This window comes from Marmota flaviventris, chromosome 13, assembly GCF_047511675.1.
Source record: "Marmota flaviventris isolate mMarFla1 chromosome 13, mMarFla1.hap1, whole genome shotgun sequence".
Lineage (NCBI taxonomy): Eukaryota > Metazoa > Chordata > Mammalia > Rodentia > Sciuridae > Marmota > Marmota flaviventris.
Window position 1 is genome coordinate 90,569,483 of NC_092510.1, and position 20,688 is coordinate 90,590,170.

The 20,688-nt window shown below is 46.2% G+C and overlaps 1 protein-coding gene across 5 annotated transcripts in view; it reads right to left on the bottom strand.

The window, feature by feature from the left end:
• Positions 1-20,688, bottom strand: part of Cdk5rap2 (CDK5 regulatory subunit associated protein 2) — a 185,962-nt gene that overhangs the window by 74,447 nt on the left and 90,827 nt on the right. For all 5 annotated transcript variants that reach the window (XM_071600877.1, XM_027945288.2, XM_071600875.1 and 2 more), the window contains exons 14-18: positions 17,440-17,583; positions 9,718-9,815; positions 4,793-4,923; positions 3,249-3,358; positions 1,109-1,237 (exon numbers count right to left, since the gene is read on the bottom strand). In XM_071600877.1, the coding sequence (XP_071456978.1) occupies positions 1,109-1,237; positions 3,249-3,358; positions 4,793-4,923; positions 9,718-9,815; positions 17,440-17,583 (612 nt within the window). The remainder of the gene's footprint in view (positions 1-1,108; positions 1,238-3,248; positions 3,359-4,792; positions 4,924-9,717; positions 9,816-17,439; positions 17,584-20,688) is intronic.

Sequence of the window (20,688 nt, forward strand, 5' to 3'; positions counted from 1 at the left end):
CGGCTGGTATTAAGATCTTAGAGTGGGCAGAGGAAAAAGCCTCTGTTCTCCAAAGGACATAATGGGACATTTAACAGATTTTTTTCAAAGGACAAATGAACAAACAAAACTCGCCATTTACGACTCAAATGGAGTTGGTGAAGAAAGAGCTGCTTATTAAGCATGCTGCCTTGGAGGAAGTGAACCAGGAGACTTGTTTTCCCTAAATGGATTGCAGTTACTCTCGGTTTTCAAAATTATCTGAGCCCTGGAGGCCAAGATCAATAATATTCCCTGTCTCAAAGAAAGCAGATGGCCAGAGCGCAGCATAAATACCTGTGAGCAGCTCCCACTTTGAAGGCGGAAGGAGACAACTTAAGGCTGACAAATCTTTCCCAAAAAATGACGTTGACTATGAATGTGGGACCTGCACTTTCCTGATGCTCCAGGCTGAGTTCCAGACAACCCCAACCAAGAAGATTGTGGTTTTGCTCACGAGGGACCCAAGTACAAAAAGGTCCTTCTGTACCTGATGGCAACAGTCCCAGTCTTCTGTGCATGGAGCAACCCTCCTGGGGAGAGCGGGGCAAGCCAGGGACTGGAGGAAGAAAATCACATCCTCCTCCCTGCCAGCACGACTTCAGGGTCCTCCCACTATACAGCGCAGGTTAGGAGTAGAGAAAACCAGAGACAACACAGCACAAAGATCAGCACTGAGACCCAGAAGTCATCCAGGTGAATTTTCAGCGCAAGTATATAATTGCACATGTATTTGAATGTGAATGGATTCACTAAGGCTGTATCTACACTACCCAAATTATCTGGGTGATTTGGAAACTCTCTAGATCCCTCTGAGACCACAACACTCATCCAGCTGTGCCATCTGCAGCACAGATCCCAGAGTGGGACAATTGTCGAAAGCATCCCAATAGCGATCCATGGAGACAGGAACTGAACTGTAGGATGCCTGTGGACACACCTGCTGACCTAACAAGGTCCTCAACACCCGCCCACAGAAGAAAGAAAGTTTCAGTTACAGACCTCCCCAGAACAGAGGCAGTCTTGAGAAATGTTTGGGGTTAGTAAATTTTTGCAATTAGCACATGACAATGAGAATGCTGCTCCTTACCTCTCTTTGTTCTGTTGACTCAGGTCTGCCATTTCCCTGGAAACCCTCACAGGAGAGATCAAAAAAGGTTTTCTTCAGACGCTGGTTGTCTGTGTAGAGTTCCTTCACCAGCTGTATAAGTTCGCTGACCTGAGAGATAAGAGCAGGGAGGTGGAGCCACGGCTTTAAGGCAAAGTGATCCTCAGCAAGCTGCCTAATCTAAGCTTCAGTTTCTCATCTGTCGGATGGGTTACTGTGAGAACTCACCATGACCATGTCCCTGACACCGGCTCAGTCAATGACAGCCAATGCTATCTCTGCCTTGCATTGGAGGCCTCTGGAGGAAAAACACCCCAGTGGTGAAGTTTCTACAACTGTGCCAGGGCCTTATTTTACAGCACAGACCTTCCTTTCACCTAGCAGTGTCAGTAATAACAGCCGTCCATTACAAAGAATGTTTATGGCTGCTAACATACTTCTGCAAGTTAGTCAATCGGTCCCTCAAGGATCCTGAGGCAGAGGACAGGATGGCATAAGAATCCCCATCTTACAGCTAGGAACCAGAGATGCAAAGACACTAACTTCCCAGGGTCCCAGTGTGGCAGCATATAGGGAACCGCATGAAAAGGAACAGCCACAGTGCCAGCTCAGGTAGGAAGGAACAACTGTCCCCAGAGGGAACCAGGACAGAAGGAAGACCCCCTCAGGTTCCAGGTCCAGGGCTCCTCCCGCAGTACAGGTCAGCTGCAGGGGCAACTGAGCAGCCACCACCTTCGTTCCCCGCCAGCTTCAATTCCCTGTGACTTTTCAAACTCTTCTTAATGGGAGTGGTCACTGGGCCCTCAAATAAAGTGGAAAACCCCACCCTCACTACACATGGTGGGTATATTTGATGTATTTTGAACATGAATAAATTTTATCCTCAGGGAGGATATGGTGGGAAGAGCGCGACATTCTACATGACTCACGCGACTACGTGCTGCCCTGGCCACAGCACAGCAGCTACCACCATCTCCACTTTCCTCATCTTCAAAAAACACAGCTGAGGGCTGGGGCTGGGGCTCAGTGGTAGAGCGCTCGCCTCACACGCATGAGGCACTGGGTTCGATCCTCAGTACCACGTAAAAATAAATAAATAAAATACAAATATTGTGTCCATCTACAACTAAAAAAACAATTAAAAAAAAAAGAGCTGACTCTAGACTCCTTGCCCCGCTCCTCCAGAAATACCCAAATTCTTTGTTGTTGTTGTTTTATGGACACAATACCTTTCTTTTATTTATTTTACCTTTTATGTGGTGCTGAGGATCAAACCCAGGGCCTCACAAATGCTAGATAAGTGCTCTACCACTGAGCTACAACCCCAGCCCCCAAAATACACAATGTCTTATGGTTCTCCTTGCTATTACTTACATCGCTGCCTTACATGTTCTGCTTTCTCTCCATTGAGAAAACCGTCCACCTGGATACACTCCTATTTATCCTTCAAAACCCACTTGGAATGTCACTTCTGTTGGGAAGCTTCCCTAGATCAGGCAAGCAGCAATGAACTCTCCTCTGCTGTCTCTGCACCTCGAGCAGCTGCCTCACACAGCAACCTCTGCACTCCGTCCTGCAATTATTTGTTCCCATTTCTGTCCTCTTGGTCAGAATGTGAATTATTACATGAAAGAAACTGAATCTCTGTCCCATGTATGTGATAATTTCACAATGTACAACAATCTCCTCTGTGTTCACATGGCTTATTCTTAACCAGGATTCTTAGAACCCTGAAACCACTCTCATCATACCACCTATCGACAAACTGAAAATCCTTTCCTGCATTGATCAAACTGGAACCATATTCATTCAAAAACCATCTATTAGCTCCTACTATTGTGTGCAGGCCCTGGGACATTAGAAATAAATAAGACATGATCACTAAGGTTGAGATGCTCATAGCCTAGGGACAAATAATTACAGCCCCTCACGAATGGGAGGACATCAATTTGAACTGGGTACACCTTCGCCCAAGGGGAAGGAAGTTCACTCTGTGTGGAGGGGCTAAGAGCTGTCCCTGGATGACAGGAGTAAAGGGACTTTCAGAATCACACCTCTGTGATCAGGAACCCAGAGACAACAAATTGAAAAAAGGAAAGAAAGAAAGTTATTAAGTCAATACCTTTTTCTTAAGTTCTTCTTGAGAAAAATGCTCCACTTGAAACTGACTGTTTTCTTCAAGGCAAATACTTAGATAAGACGTTTGATCACTATAAAATGAAAATGGTTCTTCTGTCCAAAAACAAAGTGGGGGGGTGAAAGGAAGAACATCAGAACAGATTTTCGGGGACCAATCCCAGCTCCATCCACCTAAAGCACTCTGTAGAGGGTGGGTGAGGGCACAGAAGCAAGGAGTTTCCAACACCACCTCTGGAGCAAAAGTAACCTTCCCTTGCTCCACAGGCTGCCATCTCAGTGCATGGTTTCATCTGGGGCTGTAGGCTTTAGTTGGCCAATTCTGAATTATAATCTGCATATCAAGTGCTGTGTCTGGAGACCATTCTGAATGGCATAAGCAAATGGTGATTTCAGTTTAAATGAGCGTGATTCTGTTTAGGTGAGAATATGGGAAAATGAGATGCGACCCCAAGGGTAGAACTCAAGGGAAATAAAAGTGCCTGATGTATTTTTACTGGCCCCAGAGCCCTCGTGGAAGCGAGTACACCAAGTGCAGAAGCGGCCTGCTGGAGCCAAGACAACAGCGCCTCGGTCACCTCGGTTAGAATGTGTCATTGGCTTCCTCTGCAGTAAAGGACACATTCTAACAGAAGGGGCAGAAGCAGAGGAGAGGGAAGACATTTGCTGAGAAAGCCACAAGTACAAACAGTAGCTCATCTGAAAATACACATGGCTAAGTGCTGGAGCACCATGACAGTGGCAATGACAGGAAGAGCCAGACCTCAGGACACCCTGGCTCACATCCAGGCAAATCCACCCAACCCACCCCCAGCTCAGCTTCCTCACTTGTGCCTAATGGGGTGACTGTGAGAATCGGGTGAGAAGGGCGGAGCATAGGAAAAGCCTATGCCCTGTACACAGCAGGAGTCCAAGAAATGTCAACCCACCACGGCCATAACCAGTTCCTACCATGTGTGCCAGGCACTGAGCTAGAGCTACAGAAAGCAATAAGCACCACCCAGACTTCAGAGCTTCAGTCTAGCACAGGACAAGGCCAGATACACATGATGAGAACTCAGCAGGGCCACAAGGGGTCTCTTCCTGTAGCCCTCCCTGAATGAAGCCACCCTGCAATGCTAAGCATGTTTCGTGTCTGCCGTTCCGGACCCTCTGCAGGGGTTCCACGGGAAACTGAGCCAGTCAATGAGGGGGTAGGCAGGGAGAGAGGGAGGGGTTTGCAAGTCCCCGAGGTTACCTAGAATTGGGAGTATCAAATGATGCAGAAAATAGCAGAAGCAGTAGGGACACCACCCTGCAATGGATCTTCTGCAGTGTTAATACAGTTTACTGGGCTCTTCTGCTAGGAAGGCCGAAGCTAGACAGAGAAGACTGGGCAAGCCAACATCAACACTATCACCCCATGAATGACCTCCAGAGGAAACCCTGCGGCTGCTCCACCTCCTCATGAAGATCTAGGGCTCTCTTAAGTTCACCCAAGGCTCTCCAGGTGGACAAAACAACGGGAAGTACAAAGAAGAGAGTGTGTACCTTCCCGCCTCCGAATTTCGCTGATCTGCTCCGCCAGGCTCTTTTGCAAATTCCGATACGTAAGCACATCCCGTTCCAGTTGCTTCCGCAGGGCAAAAATGTTGTTCAACTCTGCCTGCACGGTGTCCATACTTGACATAACAAGACATCAGAAATTTTAAAATAGTCCTAGTAGTGCTTTAACAAGCAAAGACCAGCAAGCCCTTCTGTGATTTTTATGCTACTTGTATTTTCTCTTGTTATAAAAGTTAAATATATGTTTACAGAAATAAATGTTCACAGAAAATTTAAAATATAAAAGTATAAAGAGAACAAAAATTATCATGATCCCCACTACCAATTAAAACACTGCAGACCATATTTCCCCTCAATCTTTTTTCTATGAAAATTTCAACATTAATATAATAAATGCTGAATTGTGCATTCCTTGCTTAAATATTTCCCCACATTTGTGGAAATTATTTGCAACATCATTTTTAATGACTGTATAAATTATGTCAGGTGAATGTCCCTCCATTTAGTCTAACTCATTCCCTATTAGAGAACACTTGGATCATTTCCAAGTTTTGCTATAGATGTAACCAGGTGGAAATAACCTGCTTTTCTAGCATGTTCCTCTGTTTGGAATAACCCCTTGAGAAGGTTGGATGGAGGGGAGACTCTCCAGGTCTGAGAGTCACTCACACCCAGGCTTCAGAGAGAAAGGAATTCTTTTGTGTTCCCATCAAAGAGGTCATCCTGGGGGGAAAGGGGAGGGGCAGGAGAGAAGAAAAAGCAGAGGGAGTTGACAGTGAGAGAAGATGACCAATCCAGGGGCCAACAGAATCACTCAACGCTGCACAGGGTGCATGGATTTTTATTCTGGAAGAGGGAGGGTCAGGTTTCACACCCAGATCAGCATAACGCGCTGCTGAGCTGTGTAGACAATATGTGCGAATGAGAAGCTCAGAACCTGGGGGAAGCCACACAGACGCACACCTCACAGAGTGTGCACTCATCTTGGAGAGCCCTGGCTAACAGAACTTCCCCTGAAGACAGAAACAGTCTGTATCTGCAGGGTCTAATACAGTAGCCACTAGAATGCACCTATTGAACATCTGAAATGTGGCTTAATGCACCAAGGAAGTGAATGTTTGTAATTTCATTACATTAAAAATAAGTTTAAATTTAAATGACCTAACCACTCTTGGGTGTTCCAGTGGACAGTGCAGATCCACACACCAGGCCTTGGACTTCAACAGATGAGAACTGGCACAGGTCTGAATACTCAAACCCAGCTCACAACTGCACAGCCTGAACCTAGGTGTGGCCTGGCCCCTGGGCTGCTTTTTTAAGAAGGATTCCAAGCAGTGCTACCAGCAGGTCAAAGCACACAAGCACTTTTAAGGTTCCTAAAACACCTTAACAAATCTGAAAGCCTCCTTTATAAAATCACTTGAGAAATATTATCCTTCCCCATCCAGCGTCCATCCTACAGTTCCCTAAGAGGGTCCATCGGCACCTTGAAACTAAGCTTCAAAACTGATGACTACCAGACTGCTCTAGGGAGAGGGCCAGTAAGCTTCCATCTGATTCTCCCCAGTGTTCTGAATCCGTGTGCCACACTCACACCCCACTGGTCCTTCAGAGACTGTTCTCCAGCTCCATCCCTCGAACTGCACACAAATCAAGACATATTGGAAGGAAAGTAAACCATTCCGTCCAATCTTCTATGCTTGCTGCTTTGAAGACGGTTCACTGCAAGGCACCCTTCACGAATGGCCAAGGGCCTGACTGGCGGTCCCGATGATCAATTTGTACAGCTGATGGGAGTCCTTCCAGAGGAGCACAGCACTCACTTGGATGTGGCTGTGCTGCTGAGGTATTTGACCAGAGGAAAAGGGGAGACTGTTTTAGCAAAGCTCCTGCCATCGGGGCCAGGGAAAGCTAACTGCCACGGTCCCCTTCCACCTCTGACACGGAGAAAAGCACACAGCTGCCATGTGCACACAGGAGCCCGTCATTTCCCAGCTCCAGAAGTTTCTCAAGGTGAGAAGTAAAAAGTGCTTTGCTCAGAAAGAAACAAAAGCCTGTGCAACCTTCCTCCCGGATTGGGGCAGGGGGCCGGAGAAGGGGTGGTGGGCAGGAGGAGTCAGAGAGCCCAGCTCAAAACAGCAGGCCACCACTAACCTTAACCTTGCCTCCGTGGCCATGTCAGTCAAACACCTCATCTGTAAAATGGGGATGATACCTTTCCTTTGAACTGTTTTGAGGACTAAATGATAGTCCTATTACATGGGAAAGAGCTTGGCATGGTGCCTAATACATTCTAGATACTCGGCAAACACCATTTCCTTCCTCCTGCATACCCCAACAATTCCCACAAAAAAGATGATATTTATGAGCCAAAATTTCTGATTCTCATGAGTTACAAGAGGGATTCTCATCTGGAAATGATTTTGCTCCCCCTGGGAGACATTTTGCAATACCTGGTGGCATGTTTGATACCATAAGAGGTTGAGGGAGTGAGTGTGCTCCGGGGACAGAGCCGGAGATACTGCTGAACACCCTAAAATGCACAGGGCAGCCCCTCATGACAAAAAAGCCATCCAGCCCCAAGTCCCAGTACTGCTGAGGTTGAGAGCCCTTGGTTATAGGAAGTGTCGCTGAACTAGCCCTCAAGATGCAGGGGTGGCTGCGAGGCCTGGGCTACAAAGCCAAGGGGGTCAGGCTCTGATCACCCTTCACCACAGGCCTTAAGGAGCACTTCTGTCACATGAGCTAAAGCGCCCACATCTGAGCACTGAAAAATAGAAAGCAAAGGTGAAAGAACCAACAAGCCTCCTCCTCCCTGTCTGTGTAAACCCCAAGTACACCCTGGCCTGCAGCCACCACCCCACTGCCAGTTCCCAGAGAGAGAGCAGTGCTGGAGTTAGACGTGGGGGCTCCTCCTGGATATGCCCAGGGCTGAGGATCCCAAAATGGCCTGGATGCTAAGCTGATGCATATGGGGGGTACTGAGGCACGTGGAAGCTTCCCATGTGTTTATTCTCAACAAGTGTTGACGTTTACTGAACACCTACTATGTGTCAGGCAGCATGAGGAATTTACACACTATCATCCCTTGTATCCAAACTACCTTGTAAGGTAGGTGGGCAGGAGGAGGGTAGGAAGAGGGTGGGTAGGTGGGTGGGTGGGAAGTAGAAGGCAAGCAGGCACTTGGCAGGTAAGCAGATGGGTGAGCTGCTGTGCAGGTAGGTAAGCAGGCCACACCCCCACTCCACAACATTCTCCCAAGACCCCAGAGCAGCTGAGTGGCAGGGCTAGATGTGGACCAGGTCTGGCTACCCCTAAACAAAGTCTGAAGATGTGCAGAAACCTTTTGAGCATGGGTTATCCACTGCCCTGACCCACTGCAGTCCCATCCACGTTTTTATTCATTAGGAAAGAGGCTGTGAAACTCGGAGCCATTCCTGTGGAGAGGGCTTGAGAGCAAGCACATCTACCCACAGCACCTCTCCCGCCCAGAGAAGCTGCGCAATTAAAGTGAAATTTGTGCAGTTTCCCCACATGATTGAACCCCTCCTCTGGTGAAAGAGACCAGCTGCTGAGGTTTCCTGAAAAAGCCCACTTTCAGAGATGCCTACGCCCCAAATTTCATCAGTATGTGTTTGGTTTCTTCAAACTCATTTCAGATCTTAAAATCTGGAAATTATCTACTAACTTGGACGATCCGTGCTAGGGCCAGACATTCCTGCAGAGAGCATTTCCCAGGCTCTGGGAGCTGCAGATGGCAGAGGAACCCCTGGTCCTGAGGAAGCTCCCAGACCAGGAGAGCAGGTGGAGCAGCAGAGACGCCCACGCATCAGGCAGGCAGTCAAGAGAGAAGATGCAGAGGGGCAGCAGAACTGGGGGTCAGCCAGGCACCCAACGAGGCTGACACTCAAGCTACTCCTGAAGAAGGAGTGGGAGACACAGCAGGAAGGTGGGGCCAGGAGCACAGAGGACAGAGGACAGCAGAGGCAGGAAGAGACGGCCCAGCAACACGGTGAAAGCAAAGGGCATCATGAGAGAGAAAGAGAGGTGACGGTTCTTAGCTTCTTCTTATGGAAAACCTTGGACACATACAAAAAGACAAAGTAATGGGATGAGCTCCTCCTCATCTGCCCACTCGGTGTCCCAACAAGCAGGGAGCCAGGGCTGACCATGTTCCGCCCACTGACATCCCCACCTACTTCCTCTGCTTCTGTACTGTTCTGAAACAAGTCCCAGACGTCACATCCGTTCAACTGAACCACTCCCATGGGGAGAGAGCTAGGTTTTAATGCAAGAAATCCCTGAGGCCAGTCCTGCAAACAGAGGCCCAGAGCAGGCCAATTGCCTGGGGACACCGAACCAGAGGGCAGGGGAGCCGGGACTATACCAAGACCCCTGGCCCACAACTGGCTCTCTTCCCCACACCTCACTGGCACCAAATCATTTCAGCCATCCTGCAGACACAAGTCACTCTAAGACACAGAGACATGTTGGTGTCCCAGAGTTCTCACAACACCTGTGTGACTTTGGACAAGCCACTTAACCTCTCTTAGGGTCAGTGGATTCATGTGAAATAGGGAGAACATTTTCACTTACCTCACAGTATAGCTGTGAAGATCCTGTGAGATAATACACAGGGAAGTGCTCTCTAAATATGTGATAAAGTATTTAGAAATATGAGTAAACACTATATTTTTAATCTAATTTAGTTGCCAAAGATCAGACAATTCTTGATAGAAAACAGGTATAACAGGTATTGTAAGGAGACAATCACTACCTGACAACTGTGTACACTTCTTAGGCACATGTTGGGACGGCTTCTCTGGCTCAGGGTCCATCAGCTTTTCCAAAAACTGTGTGCATGCTCACCCACACTCACAGGCGTGTGATGTCCAAATAGAAGGCCTTACCTGTCTGGGTCCTGCAGAGACCTCACCAGCTGGGCATAGATGTCCTGCTCCTGCTGTAAGACCTGTATCAGCTTTTCATAGTCTGACTGTTCCTTTTCCTGGAAACGATGGTGGACATCTGACTTTAGGGGAAGGATCTCAAGAAGACAGCCTTATATTATACAACGTATGTGACCAGTTGTGTGTGTGTGTGTGTGTGTGTGTGTGTTATTTATTTATTTATTTATTTTGAACCACACAAAGGTGAAGCCCTGGCCAGGCTCTGGTTCAGGCCACAGTCACACAGCACCACCTGCAGGAGGAGCGGGGAATGCCTGCCTCTCGCTGCCTGCTACAGCACACATCTGCCGTGTACCCCAAAAGCCCAGTGTGTGAGAGGCTTGGTCCCCACGGTGGTGCTACTTAGAGGTGGTGGAACCTTTGAGAGTGGTGCCTGGTCTGGGGTCCTCAGGTTATTGTGGGTGTGCCCGAGAGGGGAATTGTGGCACCCCCAACCACTTCTTTCTCTCTTTGGCTTCCTGGCCAGGAGGTGAGCAGTTTGTTCCTCCACACACTCCCTGCCGCGGCCCACCAACATACCTACTCCAGTGAGGCCCAATGCAATGCCTCCACTCTGTCTTTGACTAGAACTTCTAGACCTCTGAGCCTTTTATCTTTACAAGTTAGTCACTTCAGGTGCTTTATTACAGTGACATGAATCTGACTAATATACTTACCTAGAAGCTCAAAGCTGTGCTTCAAACACCCAGAAGCTGTTATGAAAGACTCCTCAGCCACCTGATTCACCCTTGATCAACCCGTGACTCCTCGGGGCTGCTGGCCATTGTTTCCAAAACACTACAAGAATGCCTTGCTGCACCTGCTCTTGCTTCAAAGAAGAGAAACTCACAAACCCAAGCCTAAAGAGTACCAAGTACAGAGGTCAACTGAGTAGCACTGGGAGTAGACCTTTAAACATATCACTCTAATTTGTCAATGATACTTCAATAAAACTTACAAAAAGAAGTTTCAAGAAAAGAACTGCTTAAATAGTATTGCAATGCTGTCAAAAGAAAACAGTGGCCCATTTGAAAAGGTCCCCACAACTAGTCGCAGTGGCACCCACCTGTAATCCCAGTGATTCGGGAGGCTGAGGCAGGAGGATGGCAAGTTCAAGGGTAGGCTCGGCAACTTAGCTAGACCCTGCCTCAAAATAAAAAATAAAAAGGACTAGGGGATGTAGCTCAGTGATAGAGCACCCCTGGCTCAAATTCCCAGTATCAAAAAAACAAATGAGGAGAGGCTCCCACCAGCCAATCAAACCTGGGACAATGTGAACATCAAGATAAAGGATGACAGTAATGGATTAGAACCCACTGAATAAAATATGAATTCATAAATCCACACTAACAAGAATGAATACAGGAGAAGACTGTTCATTACAATAAAATGATAATGTGTAGAAAGAACAATGGATTAGAAAAATCACCATTGGCCGCCATGGTGGTAATAAATAATTCAACTAAGAAACAAAAAAGAATCTAAAACCAGTAGGAGATCAGGATATTTACACAGACGCAAAACATCTATTTAATAAAAGAAAAAAAAGAGCAACCACCAGTCAAGAAGAGTGGCAGACACCACCTTCCCAAACTCGAAAAGTCAGCCTGGCTAGCAAAGGAACAAACGGAAATTGCGTACCATGGGACAGGATGCCATGAGAAGAGCACAGCATGGCCACTGCACCATTCCTGCCAAAGACACACAGCCAGAACCCCTGTCGCGCCAGTCACCACAGAGACATCAGGCACACCCAAACTGAAGGGCATCTTACGACAGGGCCGACCTGACATTTCCAGGGTATCAAGGTCAGAGAGCCGAGGAAAGGCTGAGGAACCACAGGACAGACTAGAGAATCCAGGCTGAGACTCAAGGCGTGACACTGACACAGAAGCACACACACCTTCCTGCTGCAAAGGGCGCGACTGAGACAGTGTGTTAAATACAATGGAGTCTGATGACTGGAAGAGAGGATGGGTCTGGGCTGACTTCCTGGCTGAGGTGGGCGGGCTGAATGTCTTTGTTTACAGGAAATGCACACTGAAGTGTCCACAGGCGACAGGACTCCATTGGGCAACTTTCTCTCAGATGACTCAGAAAAAAATATGATCCTTTAATCATGTGACTTTTCTACCAATGTGAAAACATTTCTTTATAGGAGTTGCACACCTATAAAGTCACCTGCTTAGAGGTCGAGGCAGGAGGATCACAAGTTTGAGGCCATCATGGACAACACACCAAGACCGCACTACCATGGGGAAAAAAAAAAGAATGTTGAAATAAATAAAGTTAATGGGTACAGCATCCACAGCACTGGGGACAAGCTGGGTGCCCTCCAAGTGCTGACGAGAGCTCTTAGTCAACAGAGAAACAGGCTGCCCACAGCATCTGTAGCTCACATTGACCTAGGTTTCCTCCTGAATTCAAGACACCATCCAGGACAGCAGATCACACCTCACTAAAATTCAAGGGTTGCAAGAATGTGATCAGGAAAAAAAAAAAAAATTCTATCTTCATTTCTATTAGCCTCAGCTGAAATTCAATTACGAGCTAAGGAACACTGTTATTGCTCCAAACAATGACCAGGCGTGTGTCATTCCTACAACTTTATCATTAAAAAAAATACAGTTAATACACTTGTTTTGTACATATCACTGATACCTCAAAATATTCATTCTTGGGACCAGGGGTGTGACTCAGTGGGGGAGTGCCTGCTTAGCATGTGCGAGGCCTTGGATTCCATTCCCAGCACTGAAAAAAATTATCATCACCACTTCAAAGCTACAGCAGTCACTGTACTCACCACTAGACCGTGTTATTTAACACAAGAATAAAAGTATCACTTCCATAGCATAATTTTTGATATTTTGAAAACTGGACTTAAGAATATTTGGTTCCCTTCATAACTCTCTGCATATAATTTGTGCATGTAGTGTTTCCATGGAGGGGGTCCTCGGCTTTAGTTAGGCCACCAAAGGGATGCAGAGGAGCAAAGAGAAGAGAGCCTGGGCCCAAGAGAACCCCACTGTGCTTCCAGCCCAACAAGACAAGGCCAAGGCAGCTCCTGCCGTTGACGGTCTGCAAGGCTAAGCCACCAGGCTGGTCCTGACAAGTCAGTCACCAGCCCGACAGAAATGCCAGGACCTTCTGTAAATTATGCCATAAACCAGTTCCAGGGGCTCCTCAATGCCTTCTGAACACAACAGCATCATGTGGGACTCTCTCACCAATGAAAGAAAACTAACAGGATGCCCAACCCAAGGTCAGGGTCCTGATTCAGGGCTTACTCCAGGGCCTGTGCTCTTTGGCCCACCCATCACTGCCCCGCCCTTACTTAGACCATGTGAAAGACAGTCAAAGAAAAAGAAAAGATAGTGACAAAATAAGAAAACCTACTGCTTCTGGAGCACCTAATAAGAGGGGAAGTGATGGTTATTAAGTGTGTGATCTTGAGCAAGTTTCTCAACCTCTCTGTGCTTCAATATCCAAATGAAGGAATAATTCTTTAAAGCACATGGGGTTGTTAAGAAGATCAAATGAATTAAATCTATATGAACCTCACAGAATGATACCAGGCTGCGCGCAGTCAACACTTCATAAATGCCATCTGTAACTAATCCCCAGGCCCCAAGTGTTGTGCTCCATACTTGAAAGATCTTATCTCTGATCACAATGCTGAAAGGACTACATTCATTTCCCCATTTTTTGGATGATGGAACTGCTTCTCAGGGAACAGAGTTAACTTGCTCCAGTCCAGTCAGCTAATATAGGTTCAGTTGGAGTTTGTGCACATATATAACTTCAAAGCCAACCAAGAAGGGCTAGGAAAAAAAGATCAGGAAATGTGGATTTCTGGTGGATAGAGTGTCCAGTGAAAAAATCCAAGCCCTGGACTTTATCTCTTAACTCGATATCTGAAACCTGGGCTCTAAGCCACAGAGGGGGACCAGCCACTGCCCCAGCAGGGCCCAATTGCCCTGCTCAGCTCCCTCCCTCCCTTCTTCCTAGAGGCCACTCCCAACCCTCACCAGGGTTCACAAGCCACCACTCTCCTCAGCTCCTGCCCTCATCCCCCTCCTGCCTTTAAGGAGAGACAGTGCATCAATTGCCACTGCACACTGACACACTCAGGGCCTCTCGGGATCGCCCGGGGCCAATCTCACTAGGAAACTCTCCAACTGCAAGGGCACGCAGGCTCACCTGCAACCCAGAGCTAGTGTGCCATCACCTGCTCGCTGTCAGGATGACTTGCCAGCAGCACTGTCCCAAGCCAGGCACAGTGTCTGCTACAAATCAAATGCTATCACAAATACTTGCTGAGCTGATGATTAAAAAGGTAAGAGAGAAACACAGGAACTGATGTGAATCTTAAGAGCAGAGTTTCCTGTGGGTATTTTGCATAATGGAAGTCAGGGTGAGTCAACGTCTTCCTAGAAGCAAATTGCTCACCCATGTTAAATAAATGAACTCTTCAGAGCCATTTGGGTCCCATTTCATCAATCACCTATTCCCCACGTAGAATCATACCCCATTAGAATGAAGTCATTGGGCTCCCTCTGCAGAGCTGACGACCCAGCAGAGTGCCCAGGCTCAAAGGCAGGGCTAGGCCACTCAGGGGAGCTGCCCCACCCCACCAGGCCCTTTGCACAGAGAAGGCTTGTCGCCATCTCACAGCTACTGTGTCTGACCCTGCTGCACTTCCTCCGCAGCCCTTGGAGTGATGGCACACTCCCCTGCCTTGCCTAAGAATGTCCCTAAAAACTGGGAAGCAAGTCCTAGGAAGACACCACTCCATTGTGACAGGTCCTGGGCCCTGGAGGACTAGGAAATTCCAAGAATTCCAAGACACCAGACATCTGGAGTCACAGGATCAAAGTCAAAAGCAGAGCTCCAGAGCCCATGACTTCTGTCCTCAAGGTCCAAGGGACTGTCCTGGTTCTTACCCTCCCCAGCTGTAGCTGCTCAACCCCTGCCTGGAGTCTGGGAGAGCCTCTAGTCCTGCCCAGCTGGGACCCCCTTACACTGATGTTTTCCTCAAACTACTCAATGTGGGCTTCCACAGCTTATAACCCCAAAACCTTTACCTCCTCTCTTACACTACTTCTAATACTCTCAGAGGAAGGCACGCAATTCCCCACTTCCCAGATTACACAGGTGCATTTCAGAAAGACTAAGCAACCTGCCTGAAGTCACGGAGCTACTAAGTAGCAGCACTGGCATTCTGACACCAAAGTGGGCACTTTGTACTGCCACCATTTTCTTAACGACTTGAAGGAAATACATGTCATGTGCAGACCACACTCTGAGGAGGCAGCAGACATGTAAAGAAAGCCTAATGGATCACTTCTTGGTAATCAGGGCAATTTAGGGGCCTCGTAGATAGATGGTTTCTAGTAGCTAGGTCACAGCCCTGCAACAAAGACATTTATTTTAATACTTAAGAAAATTCACCACCGATGTCCCAACCACGTTAATAACCAAGCTATAAATCTCTGGTGGTAGCAAGTCAAATATGGTCAGTGTGTTTTATTCTCTCTCCTTCAATTCCCTGATCATCTAGCATTAATTCTCGGGATCACACAACGATTAGAAGGAAAACAGACTACCCAGAGACTATGGAGACATCATAATAGCTTCAGGCTTTTGGTAGAAATGGGCAGAGGATAATTCCTAGGTCAACACAAAACAACCAAGGGCGTAGCAGGAAAAAATCCACATTTTCTACAAAGAAAGGACTACAATCTGAAAAGCATACTTCTCTTGGAAAGAAAAAATATATATATAAAGCTGCAAGAGCTGGATTTCTTAAATTGACACCTACAGATTTACAATTCTTAAGTGATAATTTATAATTCTTTACCTACATTTTACATTTTGCAATTAGTCTTGAAGAACAGAATTAAAATCTTTACTAAAATTCTTAGGTATTTTGCACAGTAATTTAAATGTCACTTGGATCTGATATTACTGAGGTACAGATATCATCCAGCACAAAATAAAAACAAAATGTATAGATGACAAAATAAGGGACATTAAGTTGGAAAATACTCAATCATTCAGTAAGTTTATAAACATTTTGTTCAACACTTCTTACATGACTAAAATGAGATTCAAATTAGCAAAGTTTAATAATTAAATGAATTCATTTTAGTAAAGATATGTCCCTCCGAAAAACTAGATTGTCTGCGACTTTGTTTCAAAATAGACCACCTTATTACAGGTGAATGTGCTTTTTAACCGCCCAGCTAATTTTTGTCAAGATCCAATAACTAAATGCAAGTTAAAATCACAAAATACTAGCCCTCCAACACTCAGTTATGAGACTTGCCCAAGGTTACTACCTATGTGGAATGACAGAGCCCAGAGAGAAATCCAGGTCCCCAGATTCCCAGCCCAGCCCAAGACTCCACTACCCCATGCTGACACTCTCAAGGACAGCAGCAAAGGGACAAACACACAGTGAGAAAGCATCCTAAACGTTCAGCCAATGACACACCAAGACCAGGTCTGACACAGCTGGCACGCAGTGCCCCAGATGGTACTGGCTGCTAAAATACTGAAATGCTGCTACACTCATTGGAAAATGAGCCCAGGCCCATCCACTCCATCCACCCCACTGCCCTGGGACCTGCCCTTGATCCAGGATGTGGGGTGTGGGGGTGCCTGGAAAAAGGCAGGCCTCAATCTCCCCACTCCAGACCAACTGCCTGAGTCTGTTCTGATGGCTGATGTTCCAGTTGTAATTATTTTGAGAATCACCCTTCACAAAACCACAAGTCACAATCAGAGTCATTCATCAGAGAACTCATTTGCATAAGAGTCTTCTGTCTTCTGCACATATGAACTTAATTAGAGGTAGGTTTTTAAAAAAAAAAAAAAATTGGATACAGCCAACTCCGTAGCTTTCCCATGTCTGGCTGCCTCGCTGCATTATTCACTCACTCAACTACCATTTTCAGAGCCGGGCACTGGGCTGTGCTGGGATTCAAGGATGAGTGCCAATTGCCACCCGCAAAGTACCTGGCCCTGGTGCTGCACTGGGGTTCAAGTGAGGGGAAGCAGAAAGGTGGGATCTACATGAGGAGCACGTGCCACATTGCAAGGGCCTGGACAGGGCTGTGGGCCAGAGAGAGGAGGTTCCCCTCTCAGCAGGGCCCACAGGGAGGGAGATAGAAGGGCAACATCTGCAGGAACCCTCAGGAGTTAGCAGGTGAACAGGGAGGGAAAAGCCCCCCAGTTAGAGAGGAACACAGAGGGTATCTGCAGGAATCTGTAGCAAATGCTGCTACTGGAGATGGAAAAAATGAGACCCGAAATAATCTGGGGCTAGATAAGAGTGGTCCACCTGCTGGGGCACTCTTCACATGCATTTCAACAGAAGAATCCCCCAGACGTTTGGGACCACACAATTCTTGAGAGGTGACCCCAATAGAGCAAATGTGAGGCTCCTCTCTTAACAAGCTGCCAATTCTCGGTTTTGTGTGCAGGGCAAATACAAACGCTCAGCTGGAGAATGCTAATCTGAGGGTGGCTAGACAGAGAACCCCCTGTCCTGCCTGTCATAAGCTCAATTATCAGCAAGAAGACATCTGAGGATCGCTAGATCCGAGGAGTTATCAAATACGTTTCAGAAGAGAATATGAATACATTCGCATGTGAACATCCAATTTCAGTCAAGCTTACCTGAGAGAAGATGAGCTTGCTGCCTGGTGACTGTTGAGAAGAGCACTTTTCTGTTATTAAGCCTTCGCTCCTGAACTCAAGATCCTCGGCAGTCATTAAATACCGGTTCTGCTGTACTGCTTCCAAATCTTTTTCATTGAATTTCTAAGGAAATGAAACAAATCATAAGAAAGTTTTCATCAAGAAAAAATATTAAGAGATTGTCCTAAACCCTGTAGGGGAAGATTTTTTATTTTGTCATGATACTCACATGTCCCCTAAGTAATTTCCATCATTTCAAAATATTAGGCAATTATAAAACCGTAATGCAACTCCATTTCCACGTTATTACAACTTAGAGAAAAGCAGACTGGTGGCAAGGCAGAGCTGAGGATGGCGCCAGGGGCTAGGAACCTTCAGGCTTGCCACCACAGTGAGCGTCCTTTAGCGGGTGTGGAAGAAAACGTCCAGGCTCTGTCCCAAGAGAAACAGTCCCAGTCCTGGGCCTGCCCCGCTCAGGTGTGATCCCGGGTCTGCTTCCTATCCTGCCAGCCTACTGGGTGAACAGAGGACTTGTATATTAAAATCCAGCCAAGTCTATCTTGAAACATAATAAATTTTGACAAAACTTGAGCTGACCATATCCACAAGGAGATCTGACTTTCGGGAAGAAAAAAAAAAAAAAACTACAAATATGGCAGTAGAGTCTGGCCACACACAAAAGGCTCTTTCTTGACGACACACAATAAATTCCTCTCCCTGACTCCTTCAAGAGACCTGAATCCAACAACTGGATAGGACATTACTCTGGTCTTTGGCCAAGTTCAAGCACAGAACTTATTACCAAGCATTTAAAGACTCATAGCTCCAAACTAGGGCTCTGTTCTTTCCCTGCGGGAAATTAAGGGAAGGAACCATATCTTGCTCCTAAGCCCCTAGCAGAACTAATTTATCATGCCAAACAGAGACAGTAGCTGAACGCAAAGAAAGAAGCAGAGGCAAGTCTTCATAAGAAACCATTGAACTGTACTAGGAAGAATCAAACAATGAGCGCTGACTTTCTAGAATTGCCTTAACACAGCTGTGCTTGAATCACACTTTCCACTTTCATTTTTTAAGTCCAATTATACACATGTAGTTTCACACTCAAACAGCACTATAAGGCTTAACTGGAAAACAGCAATCCCTGACCTCCCCACTTCTCGTCTTGAAGCCCCACACAGAGAAAGAAAAACACCTGCAACTCCTCATCTCCTTCTCCTATTTATTTCCACATTTCTAGATTACATTCTTTACCTTCACATTCTTGATTTCTTAAGTTCTGATTGTATCTATAGGTTCCTATCATAGAGGTTTAAAAATTTAGCTCTTACATCATCTGCATCTCAATTTTATCTTTAGTTATATCATCATCATCATCATCATCATCATCATCATCTATACCAGGGATTGAAACCAGGGGCGCCTTACATCAAGCCACATCCACAGCCCTTTTTTATATTTTATTTACAGATAGCCTCAGCCTCCCAAGCCGCTAGGATTACAGGCATGCACCCCACATTTATATTATCATAGCCACACAAATATGGCTCAGTGTACAGCACTCCATGATTTCATTTCCATTCATGTTCAATTCTTCGCTTTCTTGGAATTAATAATTATCTTATTCTATTTATTTACTTAATCCATAAAATTAAATTATATACTAAATGTAAATTTATCTCCAAACTTTCTAAAAGAACATAAAAATTTCACTCAATGAAGTCAAACACATCAGGTAACTGATCAGTTCCTTGTTAGTTTCTGGAGAAGCCCAGCTGAAACTCTAGCCCTCAACAGCCCAAACCTGAGCTCTCCACATAGGCAGCTCAGCTGTGACCTTGGGACTCCCCTTCACAACATTTCAAGTGGATTTCCTCCTTTTTGGGTCCAACATCTCTTTCTTTTGGGTTATTCCCTTCTTTGTACAGAATCAGCCTCCAAGAGCTTTTTGCAAAGAGCACACAAGAGGCCAACAACTGAAGACAAAACTGAACATCTGAAAACACCTTTCTCCCACATTTACACTTGCTGACAGCACGGTTGAGGACAGAGTGCTCATAACTTTTCCTCTGTCTTCCAGTGTCCACGGGTACTGTTGGGAATTCTGATGTCATCTGAGCCCATCCTTTTTAGGTGCCCTGTATTTTCCTCTCTCTGGATGCCTTTCAGGTCCTCTCTCTATTCCTGTGTTCTGAAATTTCACAATGATCTGCCCTGGAGTACGAGTTTTCTCTCATTCCCCGTGAGAGAAATGGAGCAAGCCCTTGCATTGTAGAAGACCTGGCCCCAATCTGGGACATGGTCTCCCATTTCTTGGAAATCTTCCCTCCTCAGCTTTCCCTGCTGTGTCTCCTGGAACTTCCATTAGTCCATATTTTTGGACCCCTTGAGCCATGTCTCTAATTTTCTTAACTTTTTTCTCCCTTTTGCCCATGTTTTTGTCGGTGTGATTCTATTTTCTAGAAGACTTATCTTCCAACTTTTCCAACTCTTCTATTTTTTCCATAAGAAACTCGTAAGTAATATAACTAACTCTTCTATTAAATGTTTTATATCTACAATCATACTTTGAATTTCCAACAGACCATTCTTCTTTTCTAGATCTCTTTTATATCATATCCCAGTTTTATTTCTTATCTAATCATTTAATAGGGATAATTTGGTGGGTTGATTTTTGTTGGTGGTAGTGTTTTATGGTGCTGGGGATCAAACCCAGAGCCTCACTCATGCTAGACAAGCACTCTACCACTGAGCTCTATATACCTTGGCTATAGTGTTAATTTGGGGGATTTTTAAAAGCTGGCCAACTTTGCCTTGTTTCCATCTCCTCTGTGCACCTATGTTCTGTCTGGGCCTTTTTGTCTTTCTTCTCAAACACTTTCACCTGTCTGATGAACTCAGGCTGTCTACCTACTTTTCACAGACAAAAGTGCTCAGAGCTCTGTGAGTGTGGAAAGGACATGTCAGTGGTGTCCTCAGTGTGATGTCAGCTGCCAGCAGCTTATGTCACTTCTCCCCTGAGAGGAACCTCTGGTCTTGGTGTGTACACTTCTACTCTCTCCCACTCTGATCCCTAAAACCCACTCCTGCTCCCAGTTGCATCTGGTGGCTCAGGGCCAGAGTTTATCTGGTTTAAGGTCTCCACACATGTGCTGCTGCTGAGAAGAGGAGGGTCACCTAGAACTGCTTGGTATTCCAGCATGATCTCCCATTTCAAAGGTACCACTG